The sequence below is a fragment of the Rissa tridactyla genome, chromosome 7 (assembly GCF_028500815.1).
Source record: "Rissa tridactyla isolate bRisTri1 chromosome 7, bRisTri1.patW.cur.20221130, whole genome shotgun sequence".
Lineage (NCBI taxonomy): Eukaryota > Metazoa > Chordata > Aves > Charadriiformes > Laridae > Rissa > Rissa tridactyla.
The window spans coordinates 43,027,287-43,041,513 of record NC_071472.1 but is presented as its reverse complement, the minus strand read 5'-3'; the positions used below and the strand labels follow the sequence as shown (position 1 = coordinate 43,041,513).

The 14,227-nt window shown below is 44.3% G+C and overlaps 1 protein-coding gene across 1 annotated transcript in view; it reads right to left on the bottom strand.

The window, feature by feature from the left end:
- IQCA1 (IQ motif containing with AAA domain 1) overlaps positions 1-14,227 on the bottom strand; it is a 109,213-nt gene that overhangs the window by 17,167 nt on the left and 77,819 nt on the right. The window contains exons 12-15 of the mRNA XM_054210234.1: positions 13,174-13,235; positions 10,276-10,358; positions 7,319-7,426; positions 3,673-3,872 (exon numbers count right to left, since the gene is read on the bottom strand). Coding sequence (XP_054066209.1) covers positions 3,673-3,872; positions 7,319-7,426; positions 10,276-10,358; positions 13,174-13,235 — 453 coding nt within the window. The remainder of the gene's footprint in view (positions 1-3,672; positions 3,873-7,318; positions 7,427-10,275; positions 10,359-13,173; positions 13,236-14,227) is intronic.

The following is a 14,227-nucleotide window of genomic DNA, read 5'->3' as shown; positions in this document are numbered from 1 at the left end:
CTCCAGAGTTTCCTTTCATTAGAGGAACTCCGTTGTTTGCAGATGTGGTAGTAATCGGAAGTGCAAGGTTATTCACCTTTATCACAGAGCACCATTAATTCTTATTTACTAAATCTTGGTGTTTAACAATGGTTACGTGGATCATAAGATAACAGAAAAAGAACTGTCGTGTTTCCTGTCATTCACTTCCAGCTGTGAGTGGAAGGTCTCTATTCTGCTTGACTAACTCTCTATAAAGGTACTTTTGGAAAGCCGGGGTAGAAACCTTGCTTGAAAGCAGCCACGGTTGCTGTTTGCAAAAAAAACCCAAAAACCAAAACAACAACAAAAAAACCCCAAACACATGACCAGAAGTGTCTGACTATGGAGACGCGGTGAATCTTTCAGGGATCATCTGCATGCAACGCCCTCTATCAAGGTGTGCTGTGGTGTGTCAGCCAGTACACCGAGAGCCATGAATATTAAATACTACATGTCAGATGCAAGATACCATTTGCTTCCAGGGCTTGCCTGCTGGATGTGCCACCGCATATTGTAGTCTTACAATAATCCAAATATGTTTACACCAGACTCTTTTTACCGTGGTGAAAAATAAACTTTTTTTTGGCAAATACCAGTGTTCAGCTTCCTCTTGTCAAGGAATTTGTTTTCAATGTGTATTGCCCTTGTGTTTGCTTCAGCTTGGGTAACAGTAGATTCCTGTAAATTAGGAAGTGAAAGACTCCTTATCCTTTGATTCCTTGTGGAACTTTTTCCCTAACATATGAACTGGTTCTCTTGCTGTGACTCGTGTCCTATCGCTGTGCACCTCTGGGAAAAGCCTGGCCCTCTCTTCTCTGTATTATCCCATAAAGCCCCCGAAAACAGCTGTTTGACTCCCTCTCACTCCAGCCTTGTCTTAAGCTGAACAACAAATCCAGTTGTTTCAGCTGATCTCATGCGTTCCAGCCCCCGTATCTTCATGGCTCCCCACTGGACCTGCTTGCTTGTCAAAGCCTGTCTCGTAACAGGGTAGCCCAATACTGGACACAGTGTTCAGTTGTGGTCTCGTAAGTGTCAAATAGCAAGGAATAATTAACCACTTTAAGCAGTTAGCTATCCTCTTGCTCAGTATTTGGCTGACCTTTTGCTGCACGGACACACTGTTGACTCGTGTTCCACTTGCTGTCCTTAAGAAGCCGCAGTCCTTTCCTGCAAAGCTGTTGTCTGGTCGGTGGGCAGCAGCCTGGACCTCTTCGTGTTGTTGCACAGAGCGACTCCATCCTGGGGGCAGGACTATAATACAGGATGGGAGCATTGGATGTTGTAAAGCAGCAGGAGGACATGGAGGTGACAGGACAAATGGAGCGGATGGCTGTGTCTGGGACTTGAGAGATGCCGGAGACAGGGAAAATGAGATGCATTTGGCATTGTTAAGACCAAAAAAAAAAAAAAAAAAAGGATTGTCAGGAGGATGAGGCCAGGCTCTTTTCAGTGGGGCCCGGGGACAGGACAAGAGGTAATGGGCACAAACTTGACCATAGGAAGTTCCACCTCAACATGAGGAGGAACTTCTTTCCTGTGAGGGTGGCAGAGCCCTGGCACAGGCTGCCCAGAGAGGTGGTGAAGTCTCTGTCTCTGGAGACATTCCAAACCTGCCTGGACACGTTCCTGTGCCACCTGCTCTGGCAGGGGGTTGGACACGATGATCTCCAGAGGTCCCTTCCAACCCTATGATTCTATGATTGTAACTGCAGAGGTGAGAGCCTGTGTGGATGGAGGATTGCTTCCAGCCTGGCTCTGAGAACTTACAGAATCTGAGTTGAAATCATCAGCGGATTGGACTCAGCCATGGGGAAAGAAGGTGGCAGGGAAAGGTGGAACAACCAAAGGAATTAGGAATGGAAATTGAACGTAGTTGATTTGAATGACGCCAAGACAGGATGTGCTATGTCACTATGAATTTGCAGAGAAATGAGCATGCAGGTGATACATCCCGTGGAAAGAGACACTGTGCTGTTTGCTGTGTTTTTAGAGGAGCTGAGTTTGAAGCAGCGCTGCTGTTGCAGTTGGAACAAGTCAGCTTTTGATAAGCAAGTGCCTGGAGAGCCCCTTGCTCCATGTGATTGACTGTGAGCAACTTCCATCCCGGTACCTTGCGGAGGTTCACTGAAATGTCATTGCTGCTTTTGTAAAAGCTACAGTAGAGACGTAAGTTTGGATGGCTCCCCATCGTTTTGGGGGAGGTGCTGGGTAATGTTTCCATTTGTTCTTAAGTAATGTGGAAAAATGTAAGGCTTTTTATATACCTATATCTAGACTTATGTACATATATCTATAATGGATGTATGTATACTCACAGATCTAATGTGCATAGATATACACACGTTTTACATACGTTTCAGTTATTGTATGTATGATATATATATATCTGCATGTATACATAAAAAAAACCTTAATGTTTTCAGCTGGAACCTTCTTTAGGAGTAAAAAGGCTGCCTTCCTTTCTCCTGTGTTTAAAGGCCTTAGCAGGGACTCAGTGACGGAAAGGCTGGTCTGTGCGCTGCGCCTGCAGCCAGGCACGTACTTTGCTATTGATGAGGGCAGAGAAACTAAGTGGAAAAGGGTGAAATGCGCAGAGGAGAGGGAGTAGTAGCTCAGTCTAATGGCACTAGCTTGCGTCGGGGAGTGCTAGAGCCAGCGTTAGTGTCACGGCATCAAAGGGGCAGGATCACAGCACCGTTGCTCTTCCTTAGGCACCGCTCTGACCAGCGAGAAATGGGGCCCTCGGGGATTGCTTTGCTTTTAACTGTGAAACCTGTCTTTTCTGGGGATGGAGGCACCTGTCACAAAACCTGCTGTAATACTGGGTTTAATAAAAATACATCTGATAAATCCCAGGGAAGGCCAGTTTGAATTCAGTCTTTTAGTAGGCCTCTGGCACTGGAAAAATATTGTATTTGGCTTTTTCTAGTGCATGTCCTGTGTTTTTTCTTTCTAAGAGTATTTTGTCTGGAAATGTTTACCAGCTTCCTTCCTTAGCAGAAATGCTGAGGACTTAAAATGTGGAAGAAATCCTGCCAGGATGGTGTCTTTTTCCTAAAGAGGATTTGGGATATGTTCTTCACAGTTCATATGCCTTCTTTCATTTCCAGACTTCTCATACATTTCTGCTAATGTAATCCTGAACTAGGATTCCCTCTTTTGAAAAGCTTGCTGATAGGTAAACACAGAGCAGTATAGGGGAGAGTTGGTTTACGGTAACAGTCCCAGAGAGGAAATATTTGACCACCCCCAGTCTAGTATTTGATTAAATGCTGCATGGCAAGCATTCCTGACTGATGTGCATATAAACAGAGAACAGAATTTTCTTTATCTATGATGCTTTCCATATTCAAGGTAACACAAAGCTCGCATAAATGTTAATATGAAAAATATGGCTACTACGAGTGATTTCTTGAAGGGCATTAAATCCTCTGCAGCGCTGCACACGCCAGGCTGCCAACAAGAGGTTTGGAAAACTTGAAAGCAGGGAGGGGAATTTCAAATTAGGGTTGGCGGTCCTTTGGACCTTGGGCAGCTTTGCCCTCATATGACTGGTGTGTATGTTCCTTGCTATGGAGGAACTGCAATTCAAAAGATGTGAAGACCTGAAGAAACTTTGTAGAGAAAGAAGTACACAAACCACAGTACCTTGAGAACCATGTGAAGCATCATTTGCAGGCCACTCTTGCCTGGATATTTCCCAGCGATGTTGGAAGCAGATAAGTCGAAGAGGTTGGCTCCTGTTTCTGTGCAGATGGCATGGACCAGCATTTTCTTTCCAACACCAGCGGGTCCAGCTAGTAACAAGGCTTTCGCCACAGGAGCCTTCTCATGGACTATTTGGGAACCTGGAAAAAGTCATAAGGCAGTATTATTGCTTTCATTTAAGTCTGCCGTAAAGGTAATGGAATGATTCTTCTTTTTTTTTTTTTTCTTCGCTGTAAATAATTTATAACATGAATTCATTGTTTCCTTAATATGGCATAAGTGCTCTTGAGTTCAGTTCTGTATAACCAGAGCTGTGGCCGTAGCACATCCAAGTTAACGTCCCTGTTTGCAGCAAAACTCAACCACCCTTACTTGCACCTTCTGGTGGGTGGGCAAACTTCAGCTCTAAATCTATGTCCAAAGATATCTAAAATCTAAATCTAACTAAAAGAAAAGTAATTTATCGCTAAATTTTCGAGGACGAACACAAGATAAGAGCACTGAAAGGCAACTGCTGCCGGTGGCTATGTGTGCAGACAAGCTTGGCGCTTTGCAGAGGGACGCTTGCCTCCAGTTCCTGTCAGTTGTTAACATCCTCCCTCAGCTCTCAGGCTGAATAGTTAGAGATGTATCCGTGGCCTTAGCATTTCCATTTGTTGTCAGAGCTGGTCCTCGCTTTCTGCAACAGGACAAGGGCATAGACTCATGTTGCACGTAGGTCTAGCAGAATTCCTTCCTCCTGCTGTCCGAAATGATACTTTCCAGCTTCCCCATCTTTAAAGAAAACAAACTAATGGGACTATTTGTTGGAGCTGTGTTTGTCAGTGATTTTGAAACCAGATGTTACCATGTGTTTTGTTTTCTCTCCTTTAACTTCTGCCTGCACTTCCCTTTTGGGGTAATTTTTCCTCTTAAATGTTACTGCTGTTCAGTGAGCGCTGGAGAGACCGACTGTTGTCGCTTTAGGCTAGCTCTGCTCCAAAATCCTTCACTGCACTGCTGATATCCCCTCTACGTGTGGCTGCTGAGTGTTAGCTCATGTACAGAGGAGTCAATGTCATTCCCCAGTCGGGAACGTGGCAGATGCATATTGCAGAGCAGGTACGATATATCCGCTAGGAGAAGAGTGGATCCTTTTCCGTTTGCTTCGTTTTATTTGGGTGAGCAAATGCCAGGGTTGCTATGCTTTGCTTGCTCTGCCAGCAGCGATGACTGCTCAGCACTTCTAAATCTGTCTCTCTGGCTGCTCCAGGTAAATTCATTACGAGCTGTAAGAAATATGCGCCATCACCTGAGGAAAGCCGAGCAGAAATGCCCGTGTTGTGAAAGAAGAGCCACAGAGAGAGACTGAGGTGGTTGATGGTGATAGAACTTGTCTTCCCTGCAGGTCTGTTGCTGTATGAATTAGGTACAGGTGAAGCTCTGGAGATGGAAGTATCAGGAAATGTCAAATGCTTTATCCATCCCCACCGGTAGGCCGGTAACATTGCTGCCTTGATGCCTAAAAACATCCTATGCCAGTCGTGGTGGCTGTTATAAAGTCAGATTTGAAAACCTGTGTGAGCATCCAGTACTTCTGAAGGTCTTTGAGACTGGTACCTATCAGACTATGGGACTGGCCCCAAAGTGGGGGAAACTGGCCCCAAAGGTGATGGGCTGTGGCTTAGCCTGGAAAAGCTCTCCAGGTTAAGAGGGACAGCTTGGTCCCTCAAGGATGGTATTTAAAAACAAATCCAATCAGGCTGCCTATCTGTGTCCTAATGGTTTAACGGCCTAAATAAATGACAACGAACTGAGTGCTAAGATGAATGCCATTATCTCAGCACTGTGCAGGATGTAGTGAAGTTGTCAGCCACCCAGGCTTTATTAATATTTGGTCGTTCCATACCAATCTATTACTATTACACATAGATTTATTATGAGGGGAGCAGCAGACTCCTCTGTGGTTAAAGAATGAAGTATGTCTTCTACTGTTATTTCTCCTTTCAGCTACTTATAATTTTCTCCATGCCATTTAAGCTGGAGCTTTCCTTGCCATCAGGTGACTATTTTGAGGAAAAACTTTCCCTTCTACAGATACACAATTATATGATGATTAAATAGTTCTAAGACCAATTAAGTAAAATGTCATCCATAACATATCACCCAAAAGACGAAACCATTCCTCTGCCTTTTTCTGGCTCATGTAAGACTGACCTTTTTTTTTTTTCTTTCCTTTTACTCAAAGGCATTTTTCAAACTGTGATTGCAAATGTATTCTGTTTGTTTAACTAGTCTAGGGTCTCTTCTCCCTGCATTGGATTTTTAACCAATTGTATAAATGGCAGAAAATTTATGGGTTCCCTTTCCTCTTGCCTTGGGGGGTGTCTCAGGGCTTGATTTCATTAGATTAGATGGTGTTAAAACACAACACTGGAGGAGTTGGATGCGGAATACCGCGTTGCGGTCACTGCAGACAGGGATAAGTGCTGAGCTCTCTTCAGCTGATTGTGGTCAGACTCACAGCCAGCCCCAGAGGGTTTATCCAAAAACCAGCCGAGAGTGTTTCAGATGGGAAGACCTGTCTAGGTGGAAGGCAGGGGTGCTGCTGGCATCCTGTTTGTCACCCCGACTCTTCCAGATGAGCACTCTTCTCTTCCTGACACCCAAATGAAGCAAGACTTCTGCACCAAGCTTTCTCCAACACACCGAGCCTGCTTTGGGGATAGGGGCAGCCAGGAAATGCCCGAGGAGAGCCCCAAGAGTATGCATGTACAGAACAGCCTGAGCACCCGTCTTTCTGGAAGGCAGGGAAAAGCAGAAGCTCTGTGTCATCTCTGCTCCGTTTGCCAGAACGGGAGGCAGGGAGACATCGGCTATTTTGCCCTATAAAGGGGATGAGCAGGCAGTGACACAGCCTGGGGGAGAAGATGCCTAGTTAAAAGCTCCCTGAAATTTAACTGGGAATGGAACAGGGTGCAAGGCAAATATGAGTAGAAGCTCTTGAGACAGGCACTTCTTGCAATCTTTAGAGTTTGGCTTCGAGCCGTTCCCAAGTAAAATATGGGGTAGATTTTATATTCAAAGCAAACAACCTGACCCAGCAAAGCCTTGTTGGATATTGGCTAAGTCTGGCACTAAAACTGCAAGGGCATTTAAAAAGTGTTCTCTCTGATGTACAAAATGTATTCAGACTAATTCCTTAAATTGCGTTGTTTAGTACTGAGTAACATTAGCCAGCTTGTAAAAGGTAAATTGCAACCTTAGCCCTTCCCTTAACTTGATTAATTTTGATCACTGGAGCTTGTTTTAGCTATTATCTTTCCCAAGTGATTTCCTTTTATGTGCTGCCATTCACAAACTGTTAACATGCAAACAGAGACGGCATGGAAATGCAATACCTGACAATAGCATGTGCAAGCTCCTTTATGCACTATTAAAATGATACGGTCTTCACTCAGAAGGCTTAATTGAAAAACAATTAGACTGCAAAATGCTTTAGATTACGATTAATCAAGCCCTGTCAAAGCCAGTAAAAATGCAGGTTAGTGACAGGAAGCAAAGCCGTTGTATTCTGCCCTCTAGTAATTTTTTGCTGTGCTCTTACCTAATGGCAATATTCCATACAGCGCTATTAGCTGCCTGACATCTGCCAGAGAGGGCATTGGCTCTACATCTACCTGACGAAGTGTGGTCCCCAGATAGCTGTACTCGCCTGTGGGGAGGAAGCACGTTCTTAATAAATGTGACACTGCATTGTTATAAAATGCATAACTCAAGCAATGGAAAAACTACCAGAGAATACCAATGCAACATGCTCTCAGCAAACCAGCAAGGGAAGGGGGGCTCAAACGGGGCAATACTGTTGTGGAATGCGGCCCGGAGAAATCGGAAAGGTGAACTGCAAAGGAAAATGAAGTTAAAACACACCATGGACTTTCCCTTCCAGCTTGCAGAAGGCGTTCAGCAGAGCAGTCGCTCTCGAGTAACCTTTTAAAGAAACTTTGTGGAGAAGAATCATTAGTAGCACCATAAATCACGTTGCTGGCAAAGGATTTTTAGATTTGCGATTTTTTTTTTTTTTTTTTTTTTGCAGGGCTGGAATCCCAGTGAACCGTGCTCTATCAAAAGGGTTTAAGAAAGGGGGAAAAGATATTTTAACAAGCGTTTCCCCTGGCTGCATCACATCTCACCTTCTCGCTATGTTAGACGTTTAAGCGTGTCACTTAATTTGGTGGGGCTCCTATGCTTTGCAGTTCACCTTTTTTTTTTTTTTTTTTTTTGTTCAAAAACACCCTCCACAAAACAACCCAAGAAAACTAAAAAAAAAAAAAATCCCTGAAACGAACTGAAACAATCTAATCTTGCCTCAGCTCTTGTTACAGAGCCATAATCGCATTGCTTGCCCTGTCAAAGCCCATATACGAGATGCGTTAGGGAACAAAGATCCAGAAGGATGGGCCACCAGCAAGAAAACTAGTTGTGACAACGTAGCCAATGATTATTTTTTAGCACAGAATACACGTCGTTACGATGAATACTATGGAAAAAATAATAGTATATTACGTTTTCTTGGAGATAAAAAGGGAGAGCGCTAGAGCTCCCTGGAGCAGAGGTAAATTAGAGAGAAAGTGGAGCTGTAATCTGGGGGCAAAAAGGCAGACAAGCCCTGGTGCAACTGCCCCCTCCCCTCTGAAGAATAAAATTCATTTCAGGTTTTATCTTTTATTTAAGGAGAAATCAAAAAAAAAAAAAAACTGGATAGGAATTAATCTTCACAGATTTAATTAGAAGGCATCAAAGGGTTTAATTGCAACTGAACATAAATCACAGTGGATATTCTCTGACTAATTTAGATAAGGTCACCAAGAAAATTAGTTCAGTGATGTCGGTTTGTCATAGAGGGGGGACGTTTTGGTGCCTTTACTCGCTGTGTAGCGCAATTCCACTCCTTTGTCCTTTCCCCAGGAACCGGGAGTGAGTGACCTTCCTTGGACTTCAGCCCTGTAAGTGCGGAGCAGGTGGCTTATTTTTTCTGCAGGCTTTGACTGCGTCCTTAAAAGGGGAGGTTTTTTGGTATTTTTTAAAAAAAAAAGAAAAAGTTAGGTCCGAATCGTAGGCCAATTTTAAACGCCTTCTGTGTCTTGTTGTGGTTGCTCAAGAAGCATGAGTGGGTTTTGAGTGCGGAAGAGCTGGCTTTGACAGTCTGGGCCACCTCCTAGCTGCCTGGTCTGCATGGCTGTGCTGGGACACACGGGCGACCTGGCACGGGTGTAGGCAGCCAGGTGAGAATATCACCAGACCGCGCGCTTTTGTGCCTAAAATCATCTGCTGCTGGGACGTGAATATTCCCTGTGTAATTTGGAGCAGTCCTTGTGTTGCTCTCGGCTGCAGAGGAGCCAAGGCTTCAAACTTCAGGGTCAAGGGAAGATGGCCCAAAGCAATCTCAGTCTGCTTCCAAGTTTGACGTTACCAGCTGGTAATTGTTATCTGCTGGCTAAGATGGGCTTTCAAAACATCTGTGGTAGGGAATTGTTTGTTGGACAAAAGTGACCTTGATGGTACTGTTTGGGTGAATGAAGGAATAATGAAAATCTTCCATTGCTTTACTTTGTGATCGTTATTGAGCATAAAATGGATGGAATACTTGTTAATTCACCCTTCAACAGAGCGGCCAAAGACTCTGAAGGCAGTAATTGGTGCTTCTAAGAGTTTTTATCAACGTGGCATTTAGAGGTGATGTATGGGAATCCAGCTTTTCTGGCTCAGCTACATACTACGCTAACAGCCAGTGGCATTGTGATTTCTGGATGGCTGTAAGTTCAAATAATGGTGGCCTCTGAAAGGACTGAATTTTTGGGTTTTTTACTGCTAAGGTTGCTGTGATTTCGCTGTGTGTCACTAAATGCTTTTGGAGAGGTCAGACCCCTGTGCAGCCTGCATAGTAGGGGATTTTTTGCTCTGTGTGGAGCACGGGCAAGCGCGTCTGCAGCTGCAGGTAACAGAAACTGGGCAAGAGGACTGTGAAATGCAGAACTTGGCAGAGGTACATCTTACTCAAACCAAGGGCCAGACATGCCTCAAAGTTCAGGGGCAGTCAGGGAGGTGAAGGTAAGGGGGTGAGTCTTCTCTGCTGAATGAACAAACGCTGAAGGTATGATTTTTGCTGTTGTCTGGGAAATATTCTGGATGGATTATGACCCTTAGTCTGACAGACTTGCACTGTCTTGCCTGTGCCTGGCCAGCGCTCCTTAAAGGATGTCCTGGTTCCACCTCCGAGTGGCTTGTGATGCCCCAAAACATGCAAGGCTTCCAGGTGCTGGTGCTTGGAGCTAAGCTCTGCAAGCAGGTCCTGGTTTCAGCAGCAGAAGTGAAAGGTGCTAAGCACCCTGCAGAAACAGACTTCATCTGCATAGGTGGCTTTAGATACTAAAGTCGGAAAGTCCTGAAAGTGTAATTACTCTTTAACTCATTCTTGACTGGAAATAGGGGTCAGTGAATATTGAATGGCTGGGAGGTTTGGTGAGACTAAACCCAATATTAGCTGTAAAATGCGTACTTTACCAACATAATCGGAGAGATTCACAGTCTTGGCTTTTATTAATAATCCTTCTTCCACTAGTTCTTTGTACAGGGAATCGATGGTCCTATGGGCAAGAGACATCAGTCAGAAATTCTAGGGAACCGTAAGTAAAAGCTTAGTCCTTCAATAACCGAACTAGCTTCAGAGTTATTTATGCTTCCTCAGCTTTATTAATGTGTTTTGTAGCTCAGAAGTAAAGGTGATCATCTCCATCAATATGAAATCAATAAGTACAGTTTTCGGCGTTATGGCAAGGAATCTCTTTTGTTGCCTCACAGGCCGCGTGGCTCCCTCTCACATGAGTTCCATCACCCATTTCCAGATGATGCAAGATCAGTTATGACTTGGGTAATACTCATTCATTAATACCAATTACTGGGAAATTATTTTTAAATTATACAATAATAGCAACCCTAACACTACTATACCTAGTCACTTAGCTCTCCAATTAGTAGTAACTCATTAATTCTTCCTGGAATTTATTCTGTTTGCAATAGACAGCCTCATCTCATCAGGAACATACTGGAAACGACTCAGAGCAACCAGTGGTCCATCTACTGCAGTCTCAGGGTGATGCTGGCCAAAGGAAGACAGGGGGAAAACCGCAGTGGAAACTGTGGCATAACTTCTCTGGTGGAACGGTTTCTTCCTATCTGCATGAGTGGTTGGAAATAGTTCCCAATAATTGAGGATTTAATACGCTTGTATCCAGTTTTCTATTGGAGATGTTCTACTGGAGACCTAAGGAGATGTTCTCCTTAGTCTCTCTTTTGCAGTTCTATCTAAATATCAATTTCAATGACACTTTTGGCACCAGGTTCTACAGATTGACACTGCTTTGAGAATTACACAAAATGAATAAGCCTGTTGGAAACTATTCTTATATTGTTCATGTAAACAATATTGATTTGAACCTTTTAGGTCTTTCACTGTTTGTGCACTTTTCACATCCTTCTTCAATATCTGACGGGTTTTTTTGTCTTTGTTACCTATCTTAATTGGAACATTCTGGTACCGCCACAATAACAATATTTAACAGTAACTCTCAGCTGGCTAATAAAACAATATATATAATTTGAGGTCTGCAGCCCTTTTCCATTTCAGCTGGGAAGTTTTATGTTTATGCAGTGTTAGTGGCACAATTAATATAGGAGTAGTAATAAAGAAATACAAAATTTAACGCGCCCTCAACAACGTTGACTTTGTCACTCTGACTCTTGCTTTCATTCTCAGTGATTTTATGTTGGAGCATGCATCATAAAACAAGCAGAAGGTAGAATGGGACTAACTTGACAGATCTGTTGGGAGCATGACTTCTGCTTTTCCTGTCTTATTATTTTTACTGCGCAAGCTTTTAATGATGCATGCCCTGAGTCCCCTCCAAGTTAGTGTGATGTGATCAGTCTCTGCTGACTAAAGCCTCCTGTGCCCCCTCCACCATGTCAAAAATGAGATGAACCCGAGCTCCTCTTGGTTATTTCTGAAGTGTTTCCTCCTTCCCCGCTCAGCAGGGAAGAGCAAAGCATTGGGGCCAAAATGCCACATAAGCTCTGATTAAAAGCCAGCTACTAAAAAGCTTGTGTTCTTAAGTGGCCGTATGTCATATTAAGTTTGTTTATAAGCAGCAGGTATGTGCAAGAGTAATTTTGAAAGCACAGAATATATGCACAGTTGTTGGACTTTGGCACTGCTCTTGCAGAAGAGGCCATGCTCTGTTGCCATCCATGACGTGTTTATTTCAGATATGCGCTTGGCGAGCTTTTTTATTTTAAAGCAGGTAAAGAGATCATCGACTGGTTGTGTAGTGCTAGCACCCAAGTGATCTAGTCCAGGTCTTGCTGTGTGTGTCCTATACGAATGGGTTTGTGGGGTGAATCCCATGTGTTTCCTCCTGCAGTGATGGAGCGTGTGTGTGTGTCTTTATGCTGGGTCTGCTCCTGCCCTGCCCTGTTGCTGGGTTGGCGGGTCTCGGCGGTGATATCTCTGCGTAGATGTCTGCGTTATGTGCACAGGTGAAAAACAGCTGGATTATCAGTGAATGCATCATGAGCGTACTGAAAACGTAACGTTAAAAGAAGAACCCTTCTCAAATCCTCCAAATAAAATAAGGGTGCTTAAAAGAGCAAGGATACACAAATTGCCAGACCTGCCAGAACTCTTATTGATAAATGAGACTGATTTAATGACATGTATGTTTTACCTAAGACGTAAAGGGTGATTTATGGAGTCCAGGGGCCTGTCTGCAGCCTGCTTTATCAGGCTTCAGCTGGGATGGAAAATCTGACAGTCAACAAAACTGCCAGGTGCTCCTGCACCTGCGGAGAGGATGGCAAACAGGGACGACACCCTGCCGAAATGTTCTGTGTGTTTAGCCTTGCATACTGGAATTAACCTGGCTGAAGTCGATGGAGACCGGCTCCAGTGGTGTGTTGTTGCAGAATGGCGATCTTAATTTGTATGCGGTGTAGAAGATGGTGGGGGGGAAAACCGAGGTCTGTGCTGTGTACCATTAAAGCAGTGCTTTGTAGCCCTGTAATTTGTGGTGCCGTGAAGCCATCAGTCGGGGAGGGGCAGTGGGAAGGTTGTAATCTTCACTGGGAATGCCAAAAAAAGTTTTGTTTTTTTTTTTTTAGCTAAAGTGTATGCGCGTCAAGTTTGTGAAAGATATATATTTTTTTTATCGTCTAGGCACTTTATGGATGTTTATAGCTGTTAACAAAGAGGTTTTATTTATAGTAGGGCTCCTGATGCTGGTAAGCATAGCAATGTTGAGATGCTCCTTGTGTAATTAAAAACTGAAAGGGTTGGCAGCATATCTAACGCAAAGAGAATGCAGCCTCTCATTGTCCGAATCTCAAGTAAACAGGGCCTATCTTTACCTGTCAGGAGTTAAATCATCCTCCATCTCGGATATCTTTTTCCTCGTGGTTGTCTTTTTTTTCTGAGGACCGCAAAAACAAGCTGGAATTAGTGACATTAATACAGTGTACTGAAGCAAAGTGAGGGCCAGAAGAGAAAATGTTTCAGCGTTTGAATGTGGCCCTTGTTACTGAAGGAACCCAAAGGGGAAAACAATCATATCCTTGAATGCACTGAGGGAAGGACGTTATGTCCCCCTTTATAAAAGCACAGGAGATGTTCCCATCTATAAGTGCCTCACTAAGGCATGAGAGAGGTGGAGCACCCTGGGCTTGAGGAGCTGTGTCCGGCCCAGGAATCTCGGGCAGATCCTGTGGCAGGTGTTCTTGAACTGTACTTGGCATGAAGGAACCCAGTGGGTGTTGCTTCCTTCTAGAATCTAGCTGCTCGGGGAGCTTGTATACATCATCTGCGTCTGTCACCTTCTCAATGACTGCCCAGAGCATCGTATTTCAAAGCAATCACAGAATGGTCGGGGCTGGAAGGGACCTCTGGAGATCATCTAGTCCAACCCCCTGCCAGAGCAGGGACACCCAGAGCAAGTGGCACAGGAACGCGTCCAGGCGGGTTTGGAATGTCTCCAGAGACAGAGACTGCACCACCTCTCTGGGCAGCCTGCTCCTTCCAGTAGAGATTGCATACAAAAGAATCCCGGAGTCATTTGCCCCAAGAGAAAACTCTTCTCTCCTTCCCTTTTAGAGCACGACTCTGTGGTTTGAGTGGGTATTGCCCTTACCCAAGAGGGAAGCAGGAAGTAAAAAGGTGTGGAGTCCAAGTAGCTGCTCCATAAGCTGTTCGTGCTGCTTTGTTTGGGATTTTTTTTTTTGTTGTTTTAACTTTGGGGTAAAATATACAAGCAGCTTCCCTTCGAGACCGGGTTAGATGGGGCTTTGAGCAACCTGGTCTGGTGGGAGGTGTCCCTGTCCAGGGCAGGGAGTTGGAACTAGATGACCTTTAAGGTGCCTTCCAACCCAAACCATTCTGTGATTCCCTGAGGTCCTGCAGGGTGCTTAC